Source organism: Esox lucius, chromosome 5 (assembly GCF_011004845.1).
Source record: "Esox lucius isolate fEsoLuc1 chromosome 5, fEsoLuc1.pri, whole genome shotgun sequence".
NCBI lineage: Eukaryota > Metazoa > Chordata > Actinopteri > Esociformes > Esocidae > Esox > Esox lucius.
In genome coordinates, this window is record NC_047573.1 from 14,840,128 (window position 1) to 14,862,370 (window position 22,243).

A 22,243-nucleotide genomic window follows, 5' to 3' on the forward strand; every position below is an offset into this window, starting at 1 on the left:
TGCAACCGGCTAAAAAGCTGGGTTTTAAATAGTCTTAAAAAATGCTTAGTGTGTTTCTCCATGTTTTAGGCCGGTAAAACTCAAATCACTAGTAAAAAAACAAAACAAGCACTGCAACTAATGCCGCTGATTGCAAGGCATGCAGTTGTATCTAGACAGATCTATGGTACCAGTTATTTTTACATGGGCTGTCCAAGAGAGAATTGAGAGATTCTATTCTACTCTGGTACTGTAAAAGAAAGGGATAACATGCTGAGGTGTGATGAAGAGAGAAGAAATATCCCAGACCAGAGGGAGACTTGACCACATTCCCAAACAGGGATTATAGGAAAACATTCCCCATGCCTTTAAAAACATTCCACAATATAATAAATAATCATAACATTTGCCTTAATCTTTCAAAAAACAAAAGGAAAAACAACTAGTGAGGATTTTCCATTTTTAAATAACCATTATACAATGTAAAACATTTAAATCAGGATCTAAAAAATAAATGTGATTATCGCAGTCATAAACCACCCAGGTCATAGAGGTGTGGTCGAGGTTCATGCCACCTGCTAGATGCCTGAGCTCTGGGACTGAGGTGGGTTGAGTGCTTTGGGTTCTGGTCAATTAGCACAGAGGCAGTGTGTGAGTCCGGATGAGGTAGGGGTCACCCCCAACCACAGATCAAGCATCAGGTGACCCACTCAGATCAGAAACAATCTGACCCAGTGTCAGTGGTCAAGAACTACTTCAACCTGCTCCAGACTAGTCTTTCCCAGGGGTTACTTTGTTCTCACAGCATGTGTTGTCGCGGCCCTCTGTTTATTGGCTTAGACAATCAGAAGGGAGAGTTCATCCCTAGTTTGGTTTCAAACTGCAGCTTCTGTCTCTTCTGATTGCGAACCCTCACCCTGCGGACAGAAGGAATGCGCTGATAAATACATGAGACCTATTTCTCCCTACATTACGTCATCCTCCATCCTACCATCCTCTTATCTGATATAATCCTCTTTTCTCAACCCTCAGAATCTGTCGCCCCCTCCCATCATCCCACTCCACTGTCCCCCCTCCATCTTACCGTATCTCGTGCAGTTTGACGGCCTCGTTGAGCAGCACCACCCCGAGGGTGGACAGGGACACCAGCAGCCAGGCCATCATGGGGATGTCCTTCAGGTCAAAGGTCAAAGGGCCCGACCTGTCCTGCCATAGCTGGTAGTCCACTGTGGCCTGCACCAACTGGCCAAGCAGACTGGAGGGAGAATAAACTGAACATGACAAACACTCAAACGGAAGCGGTCACATTATTTGGCACACACACACACAGACAGAGACACACACACACACACACACACACACACACACACACACACACACACACTTACACAACAGGAATGGTGAGACACCACCAGGTGTTGCTGAAGGGGTTCTTCTTCCACAGAGGCTGGGAGCGATGAACGTAGCTCAGAGAGATGACCACTGGACAAAAGTAAGGGAAAAATACAACAAAAAAGAAACATCTGAAATAGCAAGCTAATCCCTGTACCAGGCTTCTCCAACAGACCAATCGGCAGCTACCAGGAGCTCAACCGCATTCACTGTTACAGGGGACTACGTTTAAGTCCAGCTCACAATGTTTCGTTTCTGATAGCAGCTGTAATAAAAGAGGTGTACTCTGTTTGATGTAAGGTGCCATTAAAAACCCAGCTGGACAGACGCAGGGGTGAGAGGTCACAGAGCGTTCCTCCTACCTGTGTGAAGGGCCAGGAACCCTGCCATGACCTTCTGAGTGAGCAGCAGGCCGTTGGACAGCTCCCTGAACCAGTGTGGCGCGTCCGGAGCTGAACTGACCCGAAGCATATCAGTGCAGCTGATGGTGGTGTTCTCTGCTAGCGTCAGGTTGTTGGCCCTGAGGCAGACCTCATGCAGCGTGAAGACAAAGCCCAGCAGGTAGGCAAACACGGTCAGGACAAACTTCAACAGGAAGCAACCCAGGAAGAAGTTCTGCGTCTACAGTAAGTGAATAAAACAACTGGAACTGTTCAAAGGAATCCCAGGGTACATGCGAATTAGGACATTGACATAAGCATCCAAACCAGAAATGGAAGAGGCGAAGGGAGAAAACGTGGAGTTAACCAATCAGGATCTTTCTAAACTAAGCATGATGTGTCCAAAGCAGAGCCGGTGGGGATAGTCTGGCCCATACCTTTCTGGGGATGGCATCTAGATTCTTGCCTGTGGCCACGTTCATAACAGAATTGTCTGGTGGCTTTCCAAGGAATGACACACTGCCAACACAACACACAGGCCCACGGTTAACATCCCGAGTGATGCTGGCTGTACTAAAACCCAGCTGGTTCGGAAACAGTGGTACCTGAGCAGTGGACAGCTGAAGCAGGACAGCCACAGGATATCAGTGATGTTCATAGGCGGGGGGAGCTGGGCTAGGCAGGCCAGGAACTACACAACAGGAGGGGATCAGACCCTCAGTTAATAATACATACACTAATATAAGTGTTATAGTGTAGGACCTGTAGCCAAAATACAGCAGCCAAGGGACCTGTACCCAAAATACTGTCAATTCAAATCCTGGACCAGCACTTAAATAGCTGGGAATGAGTGATGCCGTTAATGCTCACTAGGGATAATAAGTGGTTGCATTGTATATTTCAAGTGTTCTCTCTCACCTGGATGATAACCAGGGATAGCTGACACTGTAACAGGAACAGGAAGGACTTCCGGATCCCGTAGGTTGTGTGACGTGCCTGGAACCAAATTATATACATGTGACATACTTTTTTGTCTGTGTGTGTGTGTGTGTACTTTCTTGGGTCCCTACAAGAAACGCGTGTGTTTGTGTTCCTCACCTGCTCTATGAGTTTGACCATGCTGACCGACTCCCCCTGGTGGAAGGTGACAGAACAGGCCAGGGTGTTGAGCTGGCCGGACAGTCTGAGGGGGGACAGACCCTCCGCCACCCCGTTGAGTCCTGCTCCTGTAGCGTAGCCAAACGTCTCCCAGGAACACCGCGAGGGGTACAGCGGGTCCAGGGCAATGCTGGGGGAGGAGGACAGGAGGAGAAACTATGATGTGCCTGCGTTTCGGGCTTCATTAACTCTACATGTCGTCATTAAGGATCAGCTGTATTGTGTGGATGCCAGGGCGCATATCTTAGAATAGTTATAAATGAACTAGGCTGCAGCTGTTGTGTCGGTGGCAGGTGTGTGTGTGTGTGTGTGTGTGTGTTTGTGTACCTGAGGTCACTCTGTAGGAAGAGGCAGCTGTTGCGGAAGTTGGCGGAGCTCCCCAAGCAGCACGTCACCTCTCGGTTCTCCTGCATGATCTTTATCATCTCACACATGGCTGCACACACGCGCACACACACATTTAGAATGCTCTCCACTTACACACACAGCTGTGAAACGCACTGAATACCTTCTGATATAACGCCTTCCTCTGTAACACGGTCAACGATACGGTTACACTGAGAACGGGTTTCAGAAAGACGACCAGGTGTGTGTAACTGAAAGTACACCGTAGGTTGGGACTCACTCTCGGGGGTGCAGTCGGTGAACAGAGGCACCAACAGCGGCACGTTGTCGATGTTCTTGAGGTGAGGGCGGACCTGGTGGATACCGCGGGGTAGCTTGGCCTGGAGAAACACACCTGGGTCAGCTAGGGACGCGTGGACGTGACGGGCTGGACGGACACAGAAAGAGACGCCGTACCCTGTTGCAGTCCTCCAGGAAGCTGGGCACATCCGCGGTCTCCTCCTCGGGTAACAGCGGCCCCTCGGCCTCGTCCCGGGAGTCCAGGTGCAGGTCGTCGTGTTGGGAGTCCTGGCCAGGGCTGTTGGGGCCTCCGTCACACGGACTGTCTCTGTTGGGAGTCAGAGAGATGTGGCAGTTCCACCCCGTCTCCAGGCCCATCTTCTCCGCAAACACCTAGCGCAAACAAACATCATCCTCATCATCATCCTCAACAGCATCATCACCTTCATCTGCTGCGTTATCAGTGAATACACACACCTTGCTGCGTAGTTCATCCTCCATAGAGAAGTAGACGAAGCGTATGCAGGCGGTGACCAGGGCGTCGATGAGCCTGACGGTGTCCAGGCGGGCCTGGAACTGTGATGACACCATGCCCATGAAGATCTGACCACTCAGAGCCTGAACACAGTCCTCCTTCTCCACGCCTTCTCCTATACCCTCTAGGAAGAGAGAGGATGAAGAAAACCAGCGGTAACACTAAAGTACAACACGCCTCCCCGCTGTCTCCCCCCCACTCTTCCATTGCTCCCTCACCATCAGAGCTCCAGGAGTTCCTCCGTGAGTTGTGTTTAATAGGGGTAGTGGAGGGCAGCTCTACCCCAGAGAAGAGGCTTGGCCCTGGGCCTAGCTCCACACATTTCCCATTGAGCTGGTTGGACAAGGACACCTGCATGGGTTTGTAGGCAAAGGCAGAACAATAGCCTGACAGACAGGCACGCTGGTAGAAGTCCAGAACCTTCTTTCTGAAAGGCCAAACAAAGGGTTAAAAAACTGCAGTTTAAAGTCTGTTATAAGGTCTCCATAAATAAGGCTATTATAAGGTCTTCAAAAATAAGGCTGTTTTAAGGGCTTCTTAAATAAGGCTGTTATAATGTCTTCTTAAATAAGGCTGTTATAAGGTCTTCTTAAATAAGACTGTTATAAGATCTTCGTAAATAAGGCTGTTATGAGTTCTTAATACATAAGGCCGTCATAGGACTGCTATAAACTGACCTGTCTGAGCCAGAGAGTGGGTAGATGTCAGTTCCGTCCCACACGTCAGTGCAGGCCTCCAAAATGAGGTCAGCTGAGCCGTGAGACAACATTTGGACATTATCTAGGGGTCAGAGGGCAGGGGTGAGTACTTAGGGGTCACAAAGACGTAAGACAACAATTCCAAGGAAGAGGTCAAAGATAAAGAGGTTCAAATTTCACCATTTTACAACTTGATGTTAGATGGTTCCTCACCCTGATGGTGGTCTATGGGACAGGAGAAACTGGTATTCATGGATTAGTTTCCTTTAAACAGCCTTTAAAAACTTAACACATCTTTAAGGAAAGGGAAAGGTGATATGTCAGTTTGCACACGGTTCACCTAACTCCTCCGAACTGGAGGTGCGATATGAGGCAACGGTGAGCACCTGATGCAAACTGCTTTTCTCAGTGACAGAACAAAAACATATTCACATTCCTGGAAGAGATTTGATCTAGCAACAGTTTCATTACTGGCCAGCTTATCTAAACACTAGGTCTCCAATTGAGCCATTAAGTCAAAACCAATGAAAGTAATGGAAGCATGTGAGCACATATTTAAACATCAACAAAATATCTTTAAGTAGCATCAAACTAAATAGAGTTGATTTCAGATGTTAAGATAAAACAATTTCACATGCTCTATATTACTTAGACACACCTTTTTGTGTGGTGGCCAAAGTTAATGGAAGTTACGATTTCTCCTGGCCCATAAACTACAGTCAGGGCTAGGAACCATCTAACATCAAGAGGTAAGAGAGTGAAATCCTCCTTCAAGAGATGGGGAGAATGAGTGACAACCCAGGGAGATGGAGTGAAACAGACATGGGAGAGAGAAAGCGACAGAGAGGGGAGATAGAAAAACCGAAAGAGCTACGGAGAAAGAAAAAGCGAGCTATTCTCACTGGAGGAGGAGTCTCTGATGAAGAGGGAGATGAGGTGGCTGATGGGAGGTTGTCTCTTGGTGAAGTTTTGTTGGCGTCGAGGGACAGACTCCTTGGCTTTCTCCCCAAAGGGCAGCTGATACAGAGCTAAGTGGTTCTCCTGTTTAAACAGCTCCCTCGCTCCGGGGGTGAAGCCTGAGAGACGAACAGGAAGAAGAGTTGAGAAGAAGCTGGAGAGTTTGCATTTCACACAGCAGGTGTTATCTGTGTGTGTGTGTGTGTGTGTGTGTGAAGTTGAGTGTGTATACGCATGGATGTCTGGGTCTCATCCATCTTGATGCTCACCTATGAGTCTGGATAGCTCACACAGACCCCAGGGCACATGGACGGGCAGCACTGCCCCGTGGCTCTCCTGCAGCGCCAGGTTACTGAGGTGGTCGGAGAAGCGGCACAGCTGCTGGGTGACGCTGGCGTTGCACAGGTTGAGCAGGATGTTGAGGCCCAGGGGCTTGAGGCTGGACAGGTGACACTGCCAGCCCTGCTCGTCAAACTGGATGCTCAGCGGGTTCTGCTGGTCCTGGGACAGACTCAACATCTCCAGGTGGTAGTCACACACGTAGTCCTCGGCCTCATTGTCACAGCAACCCACCATGTCCTGGAGAGAGGGAGGGGAGGGGAGGGAAAGGGAAGAGACGGAGAGCGAAGGAGACTGAGAAAACCTGCGTTTTACGTGAGCGATGACTGATTTAAAACGATCCTAATGAAGTCGGGACGTGTTTACTTTTTGGCCACACGGTCCTTTAGGTTACTATACGGGATGTACTTGTCGGTTACCTGTTCCGGGCCCAGATCCCCTCCCTCTGTGTCGTGACTGAAGCTGACATTTGAACCCGAGGGGTGTTTGGTGCGTGTGGGTATGTCCTGCGCCTGCCGTCGAAGCTGCAGCGTGTCCTCGGAAGGGCCCGTGTCATGTGACGTTTCGCTAGGCTCATGCCCATCCACCAGTCCGTCCGTCACTGGCATACACAGCAGAGCCTGTGCCTCCTGGTTCTGATGGAAAGGAGGACCAGCCAGTCAGATGTCAGTTCTTAAACCCTGAAGAGATTGAGCTTAAGTACTGCTCGATCGTGCAGACGTTCAGTTCTGCATAGAAGAGTGGGACAAAATTCCTTCAAGGAGCAGTCACATGATTACCCCATTGAAATGACCAAGTCCCTTCAAAACCCACTGTTTTTCAGATGGGTGATCATGTGACCAGAGTGATCCAATCACAGTGCTGCGAATGACTAATATCTACTGATGCTAAAGGTTGCATAAGTTCTGGCGACAAAGGGGGTAATAAGTTATTGCACACCTTTTCTTTAAATTAATAAATTACATTAGCGTAATATTTTTGTGTTTGTAATTATCGTGTTCATTCTGACATCCGAGTATCAACTACAGACCTTTGGACCTGACCCGGTGAAATACAGGCTGGGATTTTAGGTAATGGGTTATAGACTTGAAGACCTTTACTACATAGTAAATTCTAAAGGAGAGATCAAGAGAAGTAACACCATCATTATAAAGGTTCTATATTCTACACCATTACCGCACGCGCACCTCATCGCGGTCATCATCAGCGTCCACGCGGCAGGAGTTGACCGACAGGTCGTCTCGCAGGTCTTCCTGACTGTCGTTGTGAGGAGGCTCCACTCGGCCGCTGAAGAACAACACCGTCTCTGGACTGGGGTTAGGCCAGGATAATACACCCTGTTTGTCGACACAACACAACACCTAAAAGGAGAGCGAGAGACAGTTAGGCAAGGCGCGCGCAAACCAAGGCGCGCACGGTCACCCTCCCTAGTGGCAGTACTCACGGTGACAGAGCCCAGAGTGTGTAGTAGACTGGAGGTATAGCAGAGGGTCTGGGACTCCCCCTTCAGCACGCCTACCAGTTGTCTCCACACACACCGCAGCATCTCCTACACACACACATACACACACACAGTTACAGTACATCACATTGCGACATATCCACCCGCCACTTAAACGAAAAGTAAATCCAAGTCACGAACATTGCTTCCATCCTAAGTCTCTATGCTGCATAAAAAGGTCCAGACGTGTGCAAGAAAAAAAAATAAAAAAAGAAAAAGAGTCGAACAATTGTTTTAGACTGAACATTTTTGTTGGTTGGATCTTTTTAAATCTGTAAATAAATGTGCGAAATGGCCTTCAGATACACATATTGGTAGAATAACAATACAATGGAATTAAACTTGGAGACACCTGATGCTTCTGTTCTGTGGACCTCCTAATAGCAAGGGAAATCACGCATTGTATTAGCCTAAAGATCAGATAAGTTATGATGGACATAGGCTGTTGAAAGTGCATGGTGATGAGCCTAATACTCCTGTCCAATTAACACGGAGTGATTTAAATGTGACAAACAATGCCACTGTTGGGGTTTAGGGTGATCAAGCGGACTAAGACACAGTCGTTGGGGTTTAGGGTGATCAAGCGGACTAAGACACAGTCGTTGGGGTACAGGGTGATCAAGCGGACTAAGACACAGTCGTTGGGGTTTAGGGTGATCAAGCGGACTAAGACACAGTCGTTGGGGTTTAGGGTGATCAAGCGGACTAAGACACAGTCGTTGGGGTTTAGGGTGATCAAGCGGACTAAGACACAGTCGTTGGGGTTTAGGGTGATCAAGCGGACTAAGACACAGTCGTTGGGGTTTAGGGTGATCAAGCGGACTAAGACACAGTCGTTGGGGTTTAGGGTGATCAAGCGGACTAAGACAGTCGTTGGGGTTTAGGGTGATCAAGCAGACTAAGACACAGTCGTTGGGGTTTAGGGTGATCAAGCGGACTAAGACACAGTCGTTGGGGTTTAGGGTGATCAAGCGGACTAAGATGCTCCTGTTAGAGCTTAGGGTGATCAAGAGAGTTAAGATGCTGTCTGTGGTGCAAATATACTGATGCAGACTGGGTTTGAGACTGGTCTACTGCTCAAAAGTAAAATTACACAGAATATATAACAATACTGCCATTTGACAAAAATACTATTCTTGCTTTTATCCATAATAATTCAATGATGTAGCCTAGATGCACTGTATTTGTGTGCTGTTGGCAGTAGTTGGTATTCAGATGTTTCAAGTAAAAAATAAAGAAATATATTTAAGTTTTTATATTTCTCTGACATTTTGATATTGAGATGGATCCACATCCCTCAACATTACTTGTGTAGATCTCATTCTTAAATAAATGGCACAAAATAATATCCATACCACTCAATCAAGAACACGCACAAATTCTAAATACACATTAAAAGCTCAAAATGCTGCCCTCATTTGCAGTGCCTATAGACACACATCAAATCAGTCCAGACTTAACAGTTAGTAGAGCTGATGTAATATGATGGAAAGACAGACTGAAGTTCTAAATGTAGCACATTAAATAACCTTCATGCACCCTGTTGCAGGCACTAGCACCTACAATATAGTAAGCTTTATTTCTAGGGGGAAAATTTGAAAGAAAAGCCAGAAGAACACTAACTTTCCCATAAGGTTTAAAGTCACAGAAGTCCTTCAGACTATCTTCAGCGGCTATGACCGAATACTCTCAGAGGCCTCCTTTCTTTTCTCATCACGTCTCCCCAAAATGAGGCCCTTTCAAGAGTATCAAGTATGGCACTTGAGGAAAGGACATGAGGAAAGGACAAGCTTACAGGAAGCCATTTCAGAGTAAAGGACACAGTTACTGAAGCTCCCAACATGCAATACAAACAAGGCAGGCACAGGCTATAAAGGTAGGGTCCAAACCAGAACATTCCTCGAGCCCTTTTCCATACAGTGAGAGGGGCTGGGAGGATAGTTCATGACTGGGCCAACGTGCCAGTTACAGAGAAATAAGTGGGCAGACTGGGGTACCTGGCCATGGGGTGGGTGGAGGGGGGGGGGGGGGGGGGGGTTAAAGCGTTACACGATGAAAACATACAAAACAAAATTATTCAAATTTGCACTCCGATCAGGGAAAATCTGAGGAAGGCCAATAGGCCGATCACAGAAGACAGACAGGTGATGTGACAGAAATGTAAAAGAGACAAAAACCTTTCTGTGCAAGACAAAGCAAATCTGTTAAATTTAAGAAATAATATGAGGCAAAATCACGTTAGGAGACTCAACCTTGAACAGAAGTGGATGCCCGGGGAGGCGTGTTGGGAGCCGCGTACAGGGTTTTACGGTGGGGAGTGCAGGGGCGAGGGCTGCAGCGTGGGGGGGAGGGGGGATGGGAGGGGCAGCGGGGGTTGAAGGGTTATACCTGGGAGGATACAACTTCAGTGTAGCTGCTTAGAGTGTCCTCAGAGAACTTAGCAAGCTGGGGTAAGAGAAGAGCTAGTTAAACACACGGAGGCACCTCTGTGTCTTGAATGGCACGTTTGTGTGCGCGAGAGGTAGTCGCATGTGAACAGGCTACAACACGACAGACAAAGGCAAGTGTTCCTTCTGTGCAGTAGCTCAATCGGTTGTGAACAAATCAAAATAGAACGTTCGTAGCATCTCTTCAGATGTTTGTGTGTGTCTCTCACCAGGCCCATAGGAGAAGCTCTGCTGGATTCAGCCAGGACACTCGCCTCTCCGTAAGCGTTTACAAGTACCCACATGACAGGAAACAGAAGAGGGAGGATAGGCAGCACTCCCATCAGCTGGAATATACACAACACACAGTCAAGTAAAAAAGAAAATGCATTAAATACAATCTCACTACCTACACAACTGAACTTTACTGACTGTTGCAAGCAAGCCAGACTGATTAGAACAACTAAAACACAGTACCTGATATGGGGACCTGATGTTTAAGGAGCTAACATATTTGGACACATGGTTATTTGAGCTACATTCATTGGGAAATATAACTCAATTTAACAAATGACACAAAAATTACTTTCATGCAATTAAAAGAAAGAGATATGAAATGTTCATGTACCATCACATAAAATGGCTAATTTGAATCATGTGAACCAAAAAAGGTGCAAATTATAAAAAATCCCTTGAGTAACTGGAGTTTCTAACCGTCCACAAAGGTTAAGAACTTGATCTGGTGTGGTCTTAACCATATGGAAAAAAAAAACTCAGAGTACAAAGATGAATGCGTCTAGGAGGGGTTAGAAATTTTCAAGCAATATGACATTTTCAAAGACATTTTCAAGCAATATGAACAACTTCTTGATGGATTATCTACAAACTGAGAAGATTCCAGATCTACACAGGAAGAAGAAGTGTAGAAGAACCCCAGGATTTACAGGCCTCTCTTGCCACAATCAATGTTTAAGTGCACAAGTCAACTGTCAGAAAGAAACTGCACAGAAGTGGCCAAAATAAGTGATCAGGAAGAAGCATCTGCTCTCAAAAATGAATATCAAGGCATGATGTGATGTTTGCAAGACATCACCTGGGTAAAGACCAAAACTACTGGAACAATGTGATCTGGACAAATGAGATAATGGTGGAGCTGTTTGGCTACAATGGCAGATGCCATGTTTGGCAAAAACTAAACACCCCACTTGAACAGAAGAACCTTATATCAACAGTACAGCATAGAGGTGGAATCAAGGTCTGGGAGTGCTTTGATGCCAGGGCCTGGCCAACTAATCATCAAGTAAATCATGATGAGATGGTAGAGTTGCCAGAAAGAAGCCTTTACTTCTCCAATGCCACAAAAAAGCCTGGTTACAATATGCCGACAACACCTTGACACGCCTCAGCTTCTGGCACACTGTAATTTGGAGTGACGAGACCAAAATAGAGCTTTATGGTCACAACCATAAGCGCTATGTTTGGAGAGGGGTCAACAAGGCTTATTGTGAACAGAATACCATCCCCACTGTGAAGCATGGTGGTGGCTCACTGATGTTTTGGGGTGTGTGAGCTCTAAAGGCACAGGGAATCTTGTGAAAATTGATGGCAAGATGAATGCAGCATGTTATCAGAAAATACTGGCAGACAATTTGCATTCTTCTGCACGAAAGCTGGACATGGGATGCTCTTGGGCTTTCCAGCACAACAATGACCTTAAGCATCCAGGCCAAGTTGACCCTCCAGTGGTTACAGCAGAAGAAGGTGAAGGTTCTGGAGTGGCCATCGCAGTCTCCTGACCTTAATATCATCAAGGAAGATCTCAAATGTGCAGTTCATGCAAGACGACCAAAGACTTTGCATGACCTGGAGGCATTTTGCCAAGACGAATGGGCAGCTATACCACCTGCAAGAATTCAGGGCCTCATAGACAACTATTACAAAAGACTGCACGCTGTCATTGATGCTAAAGGGGGCAAAACACAGTGTTAAGAATTAAGGGGATGCAGACTTTTGAACAGGGATCAGTTCATTTTCTTCTTTGTTGCCATGTTTTGTTTTATGATTGTGCCATTCTGTTATTACCTACAGTTGAATGTGAATCCCATAAGACATAAAAGAAGTGTTTTGCATTCTCACTCGTGTTTTCTTTACAAATGGTACATATTTTACCAATTCTCCAAGGGTATGCAAACTTTTGAACACAACTGTATATTAAGTGGGATATTCTGCAATTATAGCTATGTCTGATTTCAGATAATCTGAACAGCTTTGAGGAGAGTCAGATAAATTGTAGAAGTATCTGTCAACTGACAGAGGGGTTGGAAAACTAACAAGGAACCTTTTTTGTTATGTAGATTTTCCCAGTAGTGATCACTTTAAACAAATTGCATTTTTGCAGGGGCTTGCATGTTTTTATTTTTGTAAAGGAGGAGACATTTTGTCCATAGTTGCCTGGAAGATGCAAAGAGTTTCTGTTAACGTTGGTGGAGACTTCTCAAATAGCATTACTCTTATCACAGTACATCACCCCTCAAAACATGCTGCAACCAAGCATTGTACCAAATTACACAAGACTTTACTTCAGGGCAATTAAGATTTTTCAACACAGAGAGAACAGACAGCCACGAAGAGTCTTCATACCTGAAGCTGGATGAAGTTAAAGCGACCAGGTGTCAGGCTGGGGGCATCACAGAAATAACGCACAGTGTTCACCACCAAGAACGCCACCTGAATGATGGGAGACACATGACCTACAGGGGAACACGGCCGGTATACCAAAAGGAAGAAACTTCTGTCCAAGTGTTTGTGTGTCTCACCAATACGATCGGGCAGGCAAACTTAGCCATTATGGACTGCACAGTGAATCTCTCATTATCCAGGGCAGTTATTGGTCGAGACAGAGCCAGATCCAGGCTGCTCCTGTAAGTACAGAGGTGAATTCAGACAGTCATGTCAGCTATTTTAGATAGTTATAAAAGGTAATGGGCAGTGCTATTGGACGCATGACAAATAAGGTTTCTGTGTTATACATGCTGCACTACGCTACACTACACTGACCACCCACAGAACCAATGGTAAGTGAGGTAAATTAGCAGTAAACTTCGCTTTGACAATGAAGAATTTCTTCTCCTTCACCTCCCAAACAATTGCATTATTGACCCACACTGATTGAATGTACAAAATACCTGTCAGTACTTTTTTATGCTTTCATTTTGGTAGCAGTGTTAGGGAATGGACTCTCCACAAGGGATGTCGCTGTTTTTAACAATGTAAATAACACAGCGGGTGATGTGTATGGGTCACAAGTGCCTATGACTTGTTGTGTGTTTGCATTCCTTTATTTTTCATGTTTTGTTATTTAAACAGTCATGGGCTGTAAAAGTAGAAAATATGACCAGCAGTGCAGTGCCTCCATAGAATTCCCAGTGTTAGCCGCCATGTTTCAATAATGTTTTTCCCACCCGGCTGTCAGAGCAACCACGTGACTGAAAACTATGGATAGGTAGGGCTATATTACCCTGGCTAGCGTGACCCACATGATTACACAATAGCAGTGTGAGTCACTGCTATGGAGAGGCAGTGTGAACTTACATATAGCGAGCTATAGCCAGTTAGTGCTTCTGAACACAGAAGAACTGGCTGTCGGCAGCAAAAATATGCTGCCGACTTCTGAACATTAGTTTGGATATCCAACCTGTTTAAGTAACTGTGCACCTGCCCTGCACTTAATCTGGCCTTTAGAAACGATATAGCACTAATGTGCAATAATTATGGATGCATTCCCCACCTGACGTTGTCAAGGATGGGGGTACGGACCACCCTGAACAGGCGGTGCTGCTGGGGGCTCTGGGGAGTCTTCTTCTGATCCTCCCGGGGGGATGGAGGGGGAGAGAGAGGTGGGAACAAGTCCCCTGGCTCCAGAACAATATGTTCATCCTCCTGGAGAGAAACAAATCGTCAAACACATACTGAGCACCCAACGTCTTCTCTCTCCCTCCTCGGTTCATCTCATGGTTTAGCGGAGGCCATCTGTCCTGTTGTCGTTACTATCCCCCATTACCCGTATTCACTATTGGTCTCTCTTGACGCTGCTCTCTTCACCTTAATTCCCCTGAGGGAAGCAAAAGCCTCTTGTCCCGGTCGCAGGGCTATGATGTCTCCCTCCACCAGCAGGGCCACTGGTAGGTTGACCAAATTGGAGTCACGGTAGGTCCAGTGGAGCGACCAGGAGGGGGAGGAGGGGGTGTACAGGTCTGGGTAGAGGGAAGGAGACCACCGCACAGACTCATCCAAATCCTCCCAGCTGGACAGGAAATCTGGAGGAGAGGGTGGAGAGTAAGAAATTCAAAATCAGGATCACGAAACAAAATAGGTAGACAGTCTCAGTCTCAACTTCTGTGTATATCTCAATGTTTTTCCCTGCTACCATTGAGCTGATTGATGATGCTTTTGAGCCGGTGCACCATCTCAGTCTTCCTCAGCCTCTGCTGTCGTCCAATCAGCATGAAGCTCAATGTGAAGAGCAGGAGGAGTGCTGCAGCGTTCACCAACTCTATTCCAGAACTACAGAAAGAGAAGAGATCGGTACGTTTTCACTGACTTTTGTGTCCTCCTGTGTTTCACAGTCGAAATTTCTGTGAACATTCGAGGTTGAAGTTACAGAAGATCTCCAAATAATAAACACAAGCTGAAACGTACCTGCCGTGTGGCTGGTCACCGTAACAACAGAGAAGTCCCAGCACCACTAGCAGTGTGAGGGCAGCTCCGGGCCAATGGAGACAGGAGTGGCGGTTGCCATGGTGAAGGAAGCTCTTCACCCACTGTTCCTAAGAAACATAAAAAAAAACATGTTTTAAACATCTCCAGATACAACAACAAAGTGTGTGTGAGTGAGTGGCTATAGCTACCTGTGCAGTAGGTCGTTTACCACGGCCTGTGGTCTGGTGCTGGTCAAGGAGGGTGGTGAGCTGGTCTCTAAGTGTCCTCAGGGCCTGACCAGTGGACAAACCCAGGGTCCCCACCCCCTCCTCCTGGATCACACAGACACATAACATGTTAAATACCTCCTTTGAATCCACATGTCAAGAAGGACATTTCAAATCTCAAAGAGGCATCGGCACTATAAAAACAAAACTTGTTGAGAAAAAAAAAAAAAACACCTGAAAATGGTGTGCATGAAGCTTCCATGTGGGGACACAATAGCTAGGCTCCCCCTATTGGCCTACAAAGCAGTACATTGCTATCCGCTTTGCCTTGGTCTCATACATTATTATTGCGTCAGTGTTGATGTTTGTTATACTCCTGTAAAATGTGGCTACTTTTTCAGGCTTTTTGGCTGGTTTTAGAGTATCCATTATTCTGGATATTGTATCGGAACTTGGAAAACCTGCCCTGCATAGACAAGCTATAGTCAGATTTAAGCTAAAGAAATCTTCACATAGGAAAAACCGGATCCGTTTTTAAACATCTGTTTTATGTTGAAGCAAAAAAAGAAACGTTTTCCACCTGCCCATTGGGGTAAAATAGTATCAGAGCCAGAGTCCAGAGAGAACATTGGTACTGTGGGATTTCTTCAAGACATTAGTTGCTTGCTTTCTTATTATCATTCCAAAATGTCACATACTGTATATTGTTGTCATATATTTCCATTATTAAATGTAGATCATAAACATTTGTGGTTTTGGGTGGATTACCGCTATAGTAGGCAAAGCGGTAAACAAATATACTTGTTTGTTAGATTGTTAATAAGATCAGTTAAATTGGGGTAACTCTCTAATACTTACAAAGAGATACGTTTTCTACAGGGTTAATTAATGAGCGTCATTCATTATTATGGAATAAGTTTCATCCTTCATCTAAGCACAACGGAAGTGAAGCAAGCTGCAGAGAAATCACCATATCTAATGTTAACGGGAGCCCAATCGTTTCCCACACTCCATACACCCCACACACCCACACACCGCTCGGCACTGTTCTCAAGCTCCTTATCCCACACAGCTATAAATATCAGACATTTCTCCAGTCAGGAAGCCTGCAAAAAAACAACAGAAACGAACACACCATGCCGAAAATCCTGGTTTATGCCAAGAACCAACAACAACACGCCCACCTGCAGATTGACCTGGATTACCCCCACTGTCTCAGTTTCAAACACACACACACCTTTCTCCTCATTTCTCATCCCACCAGTCAGCTCCACAGACCTTTCACCCAAATTAGGACATACTTACTGTCCCCCTCTTCCTAAACCAGGCTCTCAGCGCCAGATCCCGGACCATGATCTCATTGTAGCATGAAGCATTACGTTCAGCTGCAAATTGTCTGTGTGTGCTAGAGGAGAGATGGTGCGAAAGGCATAGATCTGCAGGGAGGGAGAGTGGAGTGTCTGAGGGCTGGAGAGAAAGTGCACCCGAGGGACCAGTCAGTGTGACGTTAGAGCCCGCATGACACTGCTTCAGCGTCTGAGTACGTAGCTGGCGTGGTCCTGATACAGAATAGTATCGCAATATTGTTTTTGACCACATTACAGTGGCTAGTTAAGGTCAAACACAACCCATGCTCTCTTTACATTTAGCTGACTTTGAATGTTACTTGAAAATGGTTTAAGTTAGATTTATATTTCCTCATCAAGATTTATACAACCAATTCTAAAAATTCAAAGGCAAAGAAAATATTTATTATAACAAAAACTGGTTGTCGTAATAAAGAATAATTTAATTACATTTCTTTTTGGGCATGTTTGCACACCACTGGCTAATTGTTTGGTTGAAGCACCTGCAGTATATTTTAATGTTGTGAGGATTTTTTTTATACGATTTTGGCAACACTGTACTACTCCTAAAGCAAGCTCTGAAAAAACATGGTTTTGATTCATAGACAGCAGTATTCACAACTCATTTTCAAATTTCAATTCTTGAATGAGACTAGACCACTGGTGTCAGTATGGTTGTGTAACTGCCTGGCGGTTTCAAGAATTTCCCTGGGATTGGCCAATCTCATGTTTATTTTTATCCAGAGCATTTCCCCAGTCCATACAGATGACAAGCAGGCCCCTACCTGTTTGCTGCCACCACAACACGTGAACAAAGCTCACAACAATAGACAAGATGAACAAACCAAATATAGACTCATCCATATACAATCATAACATAAACTGTATCATAACCTAGCGCTCCTAGATAAATATGATTATATCGTATATAGTTCAAGGCATATACCAGCCCAACTCCTGACTCAGCCCAATTCAGACGGCCTGCTGGACAGTTCAGGATAAATGTGCCTCTGCCCGTGCAATGGTTGGCTAGACGATACTGCTGATACAGGAGAGTGAAAAGGCCAGAGAAACTGAGAGAGAGTGTGTGTGTGTGGGGGGGGGGGGGGGGGGGTGAGAAAGATAAACGGATGTAGGATTAACTGATAGGAGGCAAATGAAAGCTGAAAGAACAGAAGAGATGAACATTTACTTAAAGGGTGCATAAGCGGAAAGACAGGATGCAGAAGAGAGAAGAGTGGAAGGCAACAAATTGGCACGTCCAAGGATGTACTTTGGCACCAGCCAACCCAGTGAAGAATATATCACATTCTGCAGCAGTGGCGGATGGAAAGACAAAGTGTGTCCTCAGTGAACTTGCCTCTGGCCCATAGAGGTAAGAGAGTTCAGCAGTGTCATCTAACTCAGCTCTGAATCTCAACTTCACTCCCAAGTAGTGATTCTCAACTGCCGGGCCTCAGTACAAGAGCCCCACTGACTTTCATCTAGCCCTGTGGTCAGGCACTAATTTGGTGTCACCAGGTGATGATTTTAACTACAAAGCAGAGTAGTGTACTGAAGGGCTGTAAAATATGAATAGAAAAACAACTTGACCCAAAAATAAATATTTGAAAATGAGTATTTGTGATTCTGTTCTAAAATACCAGCTGCACTTGGCATTGAACCAGTTGATATTCTATTTTTAACAAATAGAAAAATTTGGTAAGGTGGCATTTGTGATTCTGTATGTTTTTCTGTCATGCAACTTTTTGCCTCTTACCCGGATGTCATTGGTTTCTCACCAAAATAAAATCACTGCTTATTCAGTTAGTGATATTATCCCAAAATAACATTCTTGAAGAACAGTGCCGGATGCAAACTTTGGTAAAACAAGGACAGTTTGAGCCATATGCACAGAGTTGTATGGTTTGTTTAAACAATCATTGTTTTTTTGTTTGACATGTCTATAATGTGGAATTGCCCTTAGGTTAAACAGACAACAAGCATGTGGACAAGAAAAGACTTGTACCAAAATTCCTCTTTTTTTTCAGACAGGAAGGTTAATAGACAGTACCACCCCACCCTTACACATGAGGGCAAAGTTTTACCAGTAGAATGCAAAAGAAGGCAAAAAGATCGCTGTTCTGTAATACATAATAACACACAACTATGTACATTGTGAACCCACCCAAAAAAAAAGAGGTTGAATTTGAAAATTATCTGTCGTGTGTCCATACTTGAAAATAGTCTCATTAAAACCATTTTAAACTGATATTCTAGTGATTAAAATATTTTACAAAAATGATTATGAAAAAATTCAGTCACATACAGAACCAATGTTGCAGCAGTACATGTGCACTAGTGGCAGTGACAAATGTTTATTTTGAATAAATACATATTATTACTACCCATTATAAATTGATATAAATGAAATATTGCATTCAATGTTCAATGTTTTTGGTACATCTTAGTGAAAAAAAAACATTCTGTGGTCCTAAAGACTACATGGACTTAAAAGGTACGTTTACCCAATAAGATATCCGCTCCTTCTTTTGGGTACTTGTTTAGAAGATGTTGGATTATATTGACCACTGAGCATTTCTCAATAGTCGCAATGTTTTGATGATGTTTACAGTGTAACAACAGGATTCTAACTTAAAATAATATAAATACGTTTGAAAATTAAACTGCACTGTTTGAAGGATATATTCATGTTTGTAACATGTACATTTGCATTAACTGTTCATTGAGTATATGGTGATGTTGTTCAAACCACTGCATTGAGAGGTTCAGCACGACAATAGAGAGACAACAGGCTACTGCAAATGCAGTGAGAGAATGAGTCCACACAGGTGGTGTCCAGCGTTTTGGGGAAAGTGAACTAAAATACAGTTGGTCTTATGAGGTAAAGAAATTGAGATGAAAATAGCAGTAGATGCAGTTTTTTTTAAACAATCTTTTGGGATAACACGTGATGAAATCAATTAGGTGGTCCCAAACATTAACAATAAAGATTGCCAGACAATTTCAGGCTGTGTGATACCTGCTGCTGCTCTAGAACCTTTTTGTCTCTGTGTGGTAGCACAAAGTACAGTATGTTGATTTTCTTGACTGTTAAAAGTTAATTACATCATCCACGGCACATACGTGGCCTGAAGAAATATAGGCGTGAAGACACATCCTTTTTAAAACTGTAGAGTAAGAGCATCGTCTCCAAACCCTGGTCATTTTGACCGAGAAGGTCATCGTGAAATGCCTCTTACAGTTCTATGTTCAGGCCTAAGTAGCATTACTGACCCTGACAAGACCTTTGGCAGGACACCACTCCAAAATAAAATAGGCAGTAAGCAAACCGCAGCCTGTAAACTTACCTGCTTCTTATCCTGTAGCTCCATGGCAACCAGACCAGCCTCTCACCATACTCCGAACCTCACACACAGCTGACAAGTACACACAGAGGCCTCCTCCACTCAACCCACCCTGGAAACCCTCTTCATATGAGGTTGTTTCCCCGTTGTGCCTTCTTGATCTTTTTTGTTGTTGATCTCCCCTTGAACCCCGATTTGGGCTGGTGGTCCACTTCACCCACTGGCCCCTTCCCGCTGCCTTACTAGACTGCTCTGCCAGTCTAAGGGGAGGACCACAAACATGGACAGCAACTCAGCAGAGGCCCACTGGGATCTGTAGTTTTTAGAAAGCACACACTGTAGTCGAAACCGTGGTGAAGATGTTGTGCTCATTACACTAACGTCTGGTGATATCTGTATGAGAACAAGAAAAAAGGTGGTAAATTACAATTAGCATGGCGTCTGGATGACATATGGCAGTTCAGCAGACTGTGATAACATAATTGGGCTACATGACTGCAACGAGGCCCCCTGAAGAGCTGAATACAGCAGTGCTGTTGAAAACATTGTTAGTATGAATCCCTATGGCTACTGACACCATGCAACAACTACTACATAAGCATCTTTCCTCCTCCTTTTCACAAGAACAACACTGTCAGCAGACTCCATTTCATCACGCAACACCACACCCAAACACCAGAGACAGAATGAGAGCCAGCCAGATACTCAAACAAGAGATAAATAACCAACAGCTGAGAGAGAGCTGGGGAGACAGAATGTTCATTTATGTGAAAAAGCTTTCAGAAAGCACTCTGTTGCAAGCTACAGAAACTATCAAAAGTTGGGACACCTACTCATTCAAGTAGGTGGCTTTACTATCAATCTACAATTGACGTCTTACCTACACTTTCTACACGGTGAAAGAAAAGCAAAAAGAAATACCCATGAGCAAGTGCCCTTGAATAAATAGAGGTGTCCAAACTTTTGACAGGTACTTTATAGCTGAAAATATATATTATTCAAACATTATAGCTAACCCATTCTAGCCTCTAAACTTCATTATGCCTGGATTGTAATTCCATTACTGAAAGTTACATCCCAAAAAATTATGATAATGTCACCAAAAGCAAATCTGGCTATAATACAGAACACCTTACCACTAGGCAGAAGCTTTTTAGTGTAAGTTTTGGTCCCCCTACACCATAGTTGTTCATTATAGCATGAGCTCAGACTATAGGGAGACATGTCCGCTTATTTTTACAAATATATTCTGAATACATTTAGACATACATTTTGAAATGCATTCAATGAACGTATCAAAAATATATTAAAGCAGACCATTTTAAACATTAAGTAATATATTTAAAATGTATATAATATCGTTTTAAAATGTTATTTACAATATTTATTTCCGTCTGGGGTCTAGCCTAGGTTACTGTACTCTGTTAGTCATTATCTGAGTGATAGGCAGTAGTAGACAAAAGCAATCTAACTCTGAAAGACCGGTGCTATGAACTAGCCAATGCACCAAACAATGTGTATTCAACCCCAAATATAAGTAGTTTTCTTTTGGTGACGGGAAAAGTGTATCTGATAGGTAAAGCAGCGAGCTGGCAAGTATGTCTCGATGATACAGGATGTTTTGTTGACTTGCAGTGTGCATGAAGCTTGTTTTACATGTTACTACTTGCTAACCAATACTATTGGCAATAGTATGGTCTGCCTTGGACGAGCCTAACGTGCACGAAAACTTGGCAACAATGTTCTGATAAAAACTAGGGTCAACATTCCTCGATCACTAATGCCAATGTTACACGATCACATTCATTCAACGCTTCTCACGACTTGCTAGCTAGAACAAGTTAGCTAAACCAGCTAGCATTGTCAATGCCACATTATACAGTACTGTCAGTAGTCTGGCTTTCCGTCGTCAAGACGTCCGTCTTTCCAAAATCAAGTGAGCAGTCTGAGATAACCGCACTCACGTTAAACACTATACAATATAGAGTAAATTATAGCGCACTGTCAATACACCAACCGTGTTGGAATATATGTTATGCTCACGTAAATGTTGTAACGAAGTATGTCACACCGTTTAAAGCACAAATGTCTCTTGAATATCCAGTACAAGGTCCACAAGTTACCGCCATGTTAGAAATAAGGAGGGAGTGGCCTCAGAGACCGTACAGGAACCGAGATCTACATCCAGCTTCAGTTCCAGACACAGACGAGAGACCCAGCTCTCTGTGATCCCCGCTTCACTAAACAGATCCACCTCTTACTAAAACAACACTGGCTGAACAAATTACGTTATTTTACAGTCTGTGGCTAAACCCCATATAGTTTCGTAATTTCCCGACTTGGTCACAGACAAAACAGTACATATGCAATATACATCTTAACTATAACTTATGCATGTTCAGTCTGTTATTATAACGTTGATAGTATTATACGCGTTTTTGTGCTAACCAATAATTAACCCACTATCAACGCCTATTTTACCGTTAAAGCTAGAGACACCAGTTTTACGTTATGGCAATCCCACCTTAATATTCTTAAATGTGTATTGACTGACAATTTATAGGTGCAAATATTTGCATAGTTGGTATTAATTTATCTATTAATAGTGTATTTTGAACTGTCTTGTTTCTCCGGAG

The 22,243-nt window shown here is 44.4% G+C and overlaps 1 protein-coding gene across 9 annotated transcripts; it reads right to left on the reverse strand.

Moving 5' to 3' along the window:
- Positions 1 to 426: 426 nt before the first annotated feature.
- tmem94 (transmembrane protein 94) lies at positions 427 to 21,847 on the reverse strand. 9 transcript variants are annotated; one of them, XM_020046808.3, is made up of 31 exons: positions 21,679 to 21,847; positions 19,611 to 19,867; positions 16,220 to 16,350; positions 14,897 to 15,019; positions 14,688 to 14,815; positions 14,416 to 14,552; positions 14,091 to 14,305; positions 13,777 to 13,928; positions 12,806 to 12,908; positions 12,630 to 12,716; positions 10,220 to 10,336; positions 9,952 to 10,008; positions 7,507 to 7,611; positions 7,250 to 7,423; positions 6,482 to 6,697; positions 5,993 to 6,302; positions 5,669 to 5,842; positions 4,746 to 4,848; positions 4,287 to 4,495; positions 4,011 to 4,192; positions 3,711 to 3,926; positions 3,535 to 3,634; positions 3,237 to 3,345; positions 2,850 to 3,039; positions 2,670 to 2,747; positions 2,357 to 2,442; positions 2,189 to 2,270; positions 1,734 to 1,992; positions 1,368 to 1,461; positions 1,064 to 1,234; positions 427 to 896 (listed from the first exon to the last, which is right to left on the reverse strand). In XM_020046808.3, exons 3-31 carry the CDS (start codon positions 16,265 to 16,267, stop codon positions 824 to 826), a joined length of 4,098 nt encoding a protein of 1,365 aa, XP_019902367.2. In that variant the 5' UTR covers positions 16,268 to 16,350; positions 19,611 to 19,867; positions 21,679 to 21,847; the 3' UTR covers positions 427 to 823. The 9 variants fall into 9 exon arrangements, with proteins under 9 accessions (XP_019902367.2, XP_019902364.2, XP_019902366.2 ...); XM_020046805.3 differs by having other exon boundaries at positions 19,611 to 20,000; XM_020046807.3 differs by having other exon boundaries at positions 19,611 to 19,920; positions 21,651 to 21,847.
- Between the last annotated feature and the right edge of the window lie 396 nt (positions 21,848 to 22,243).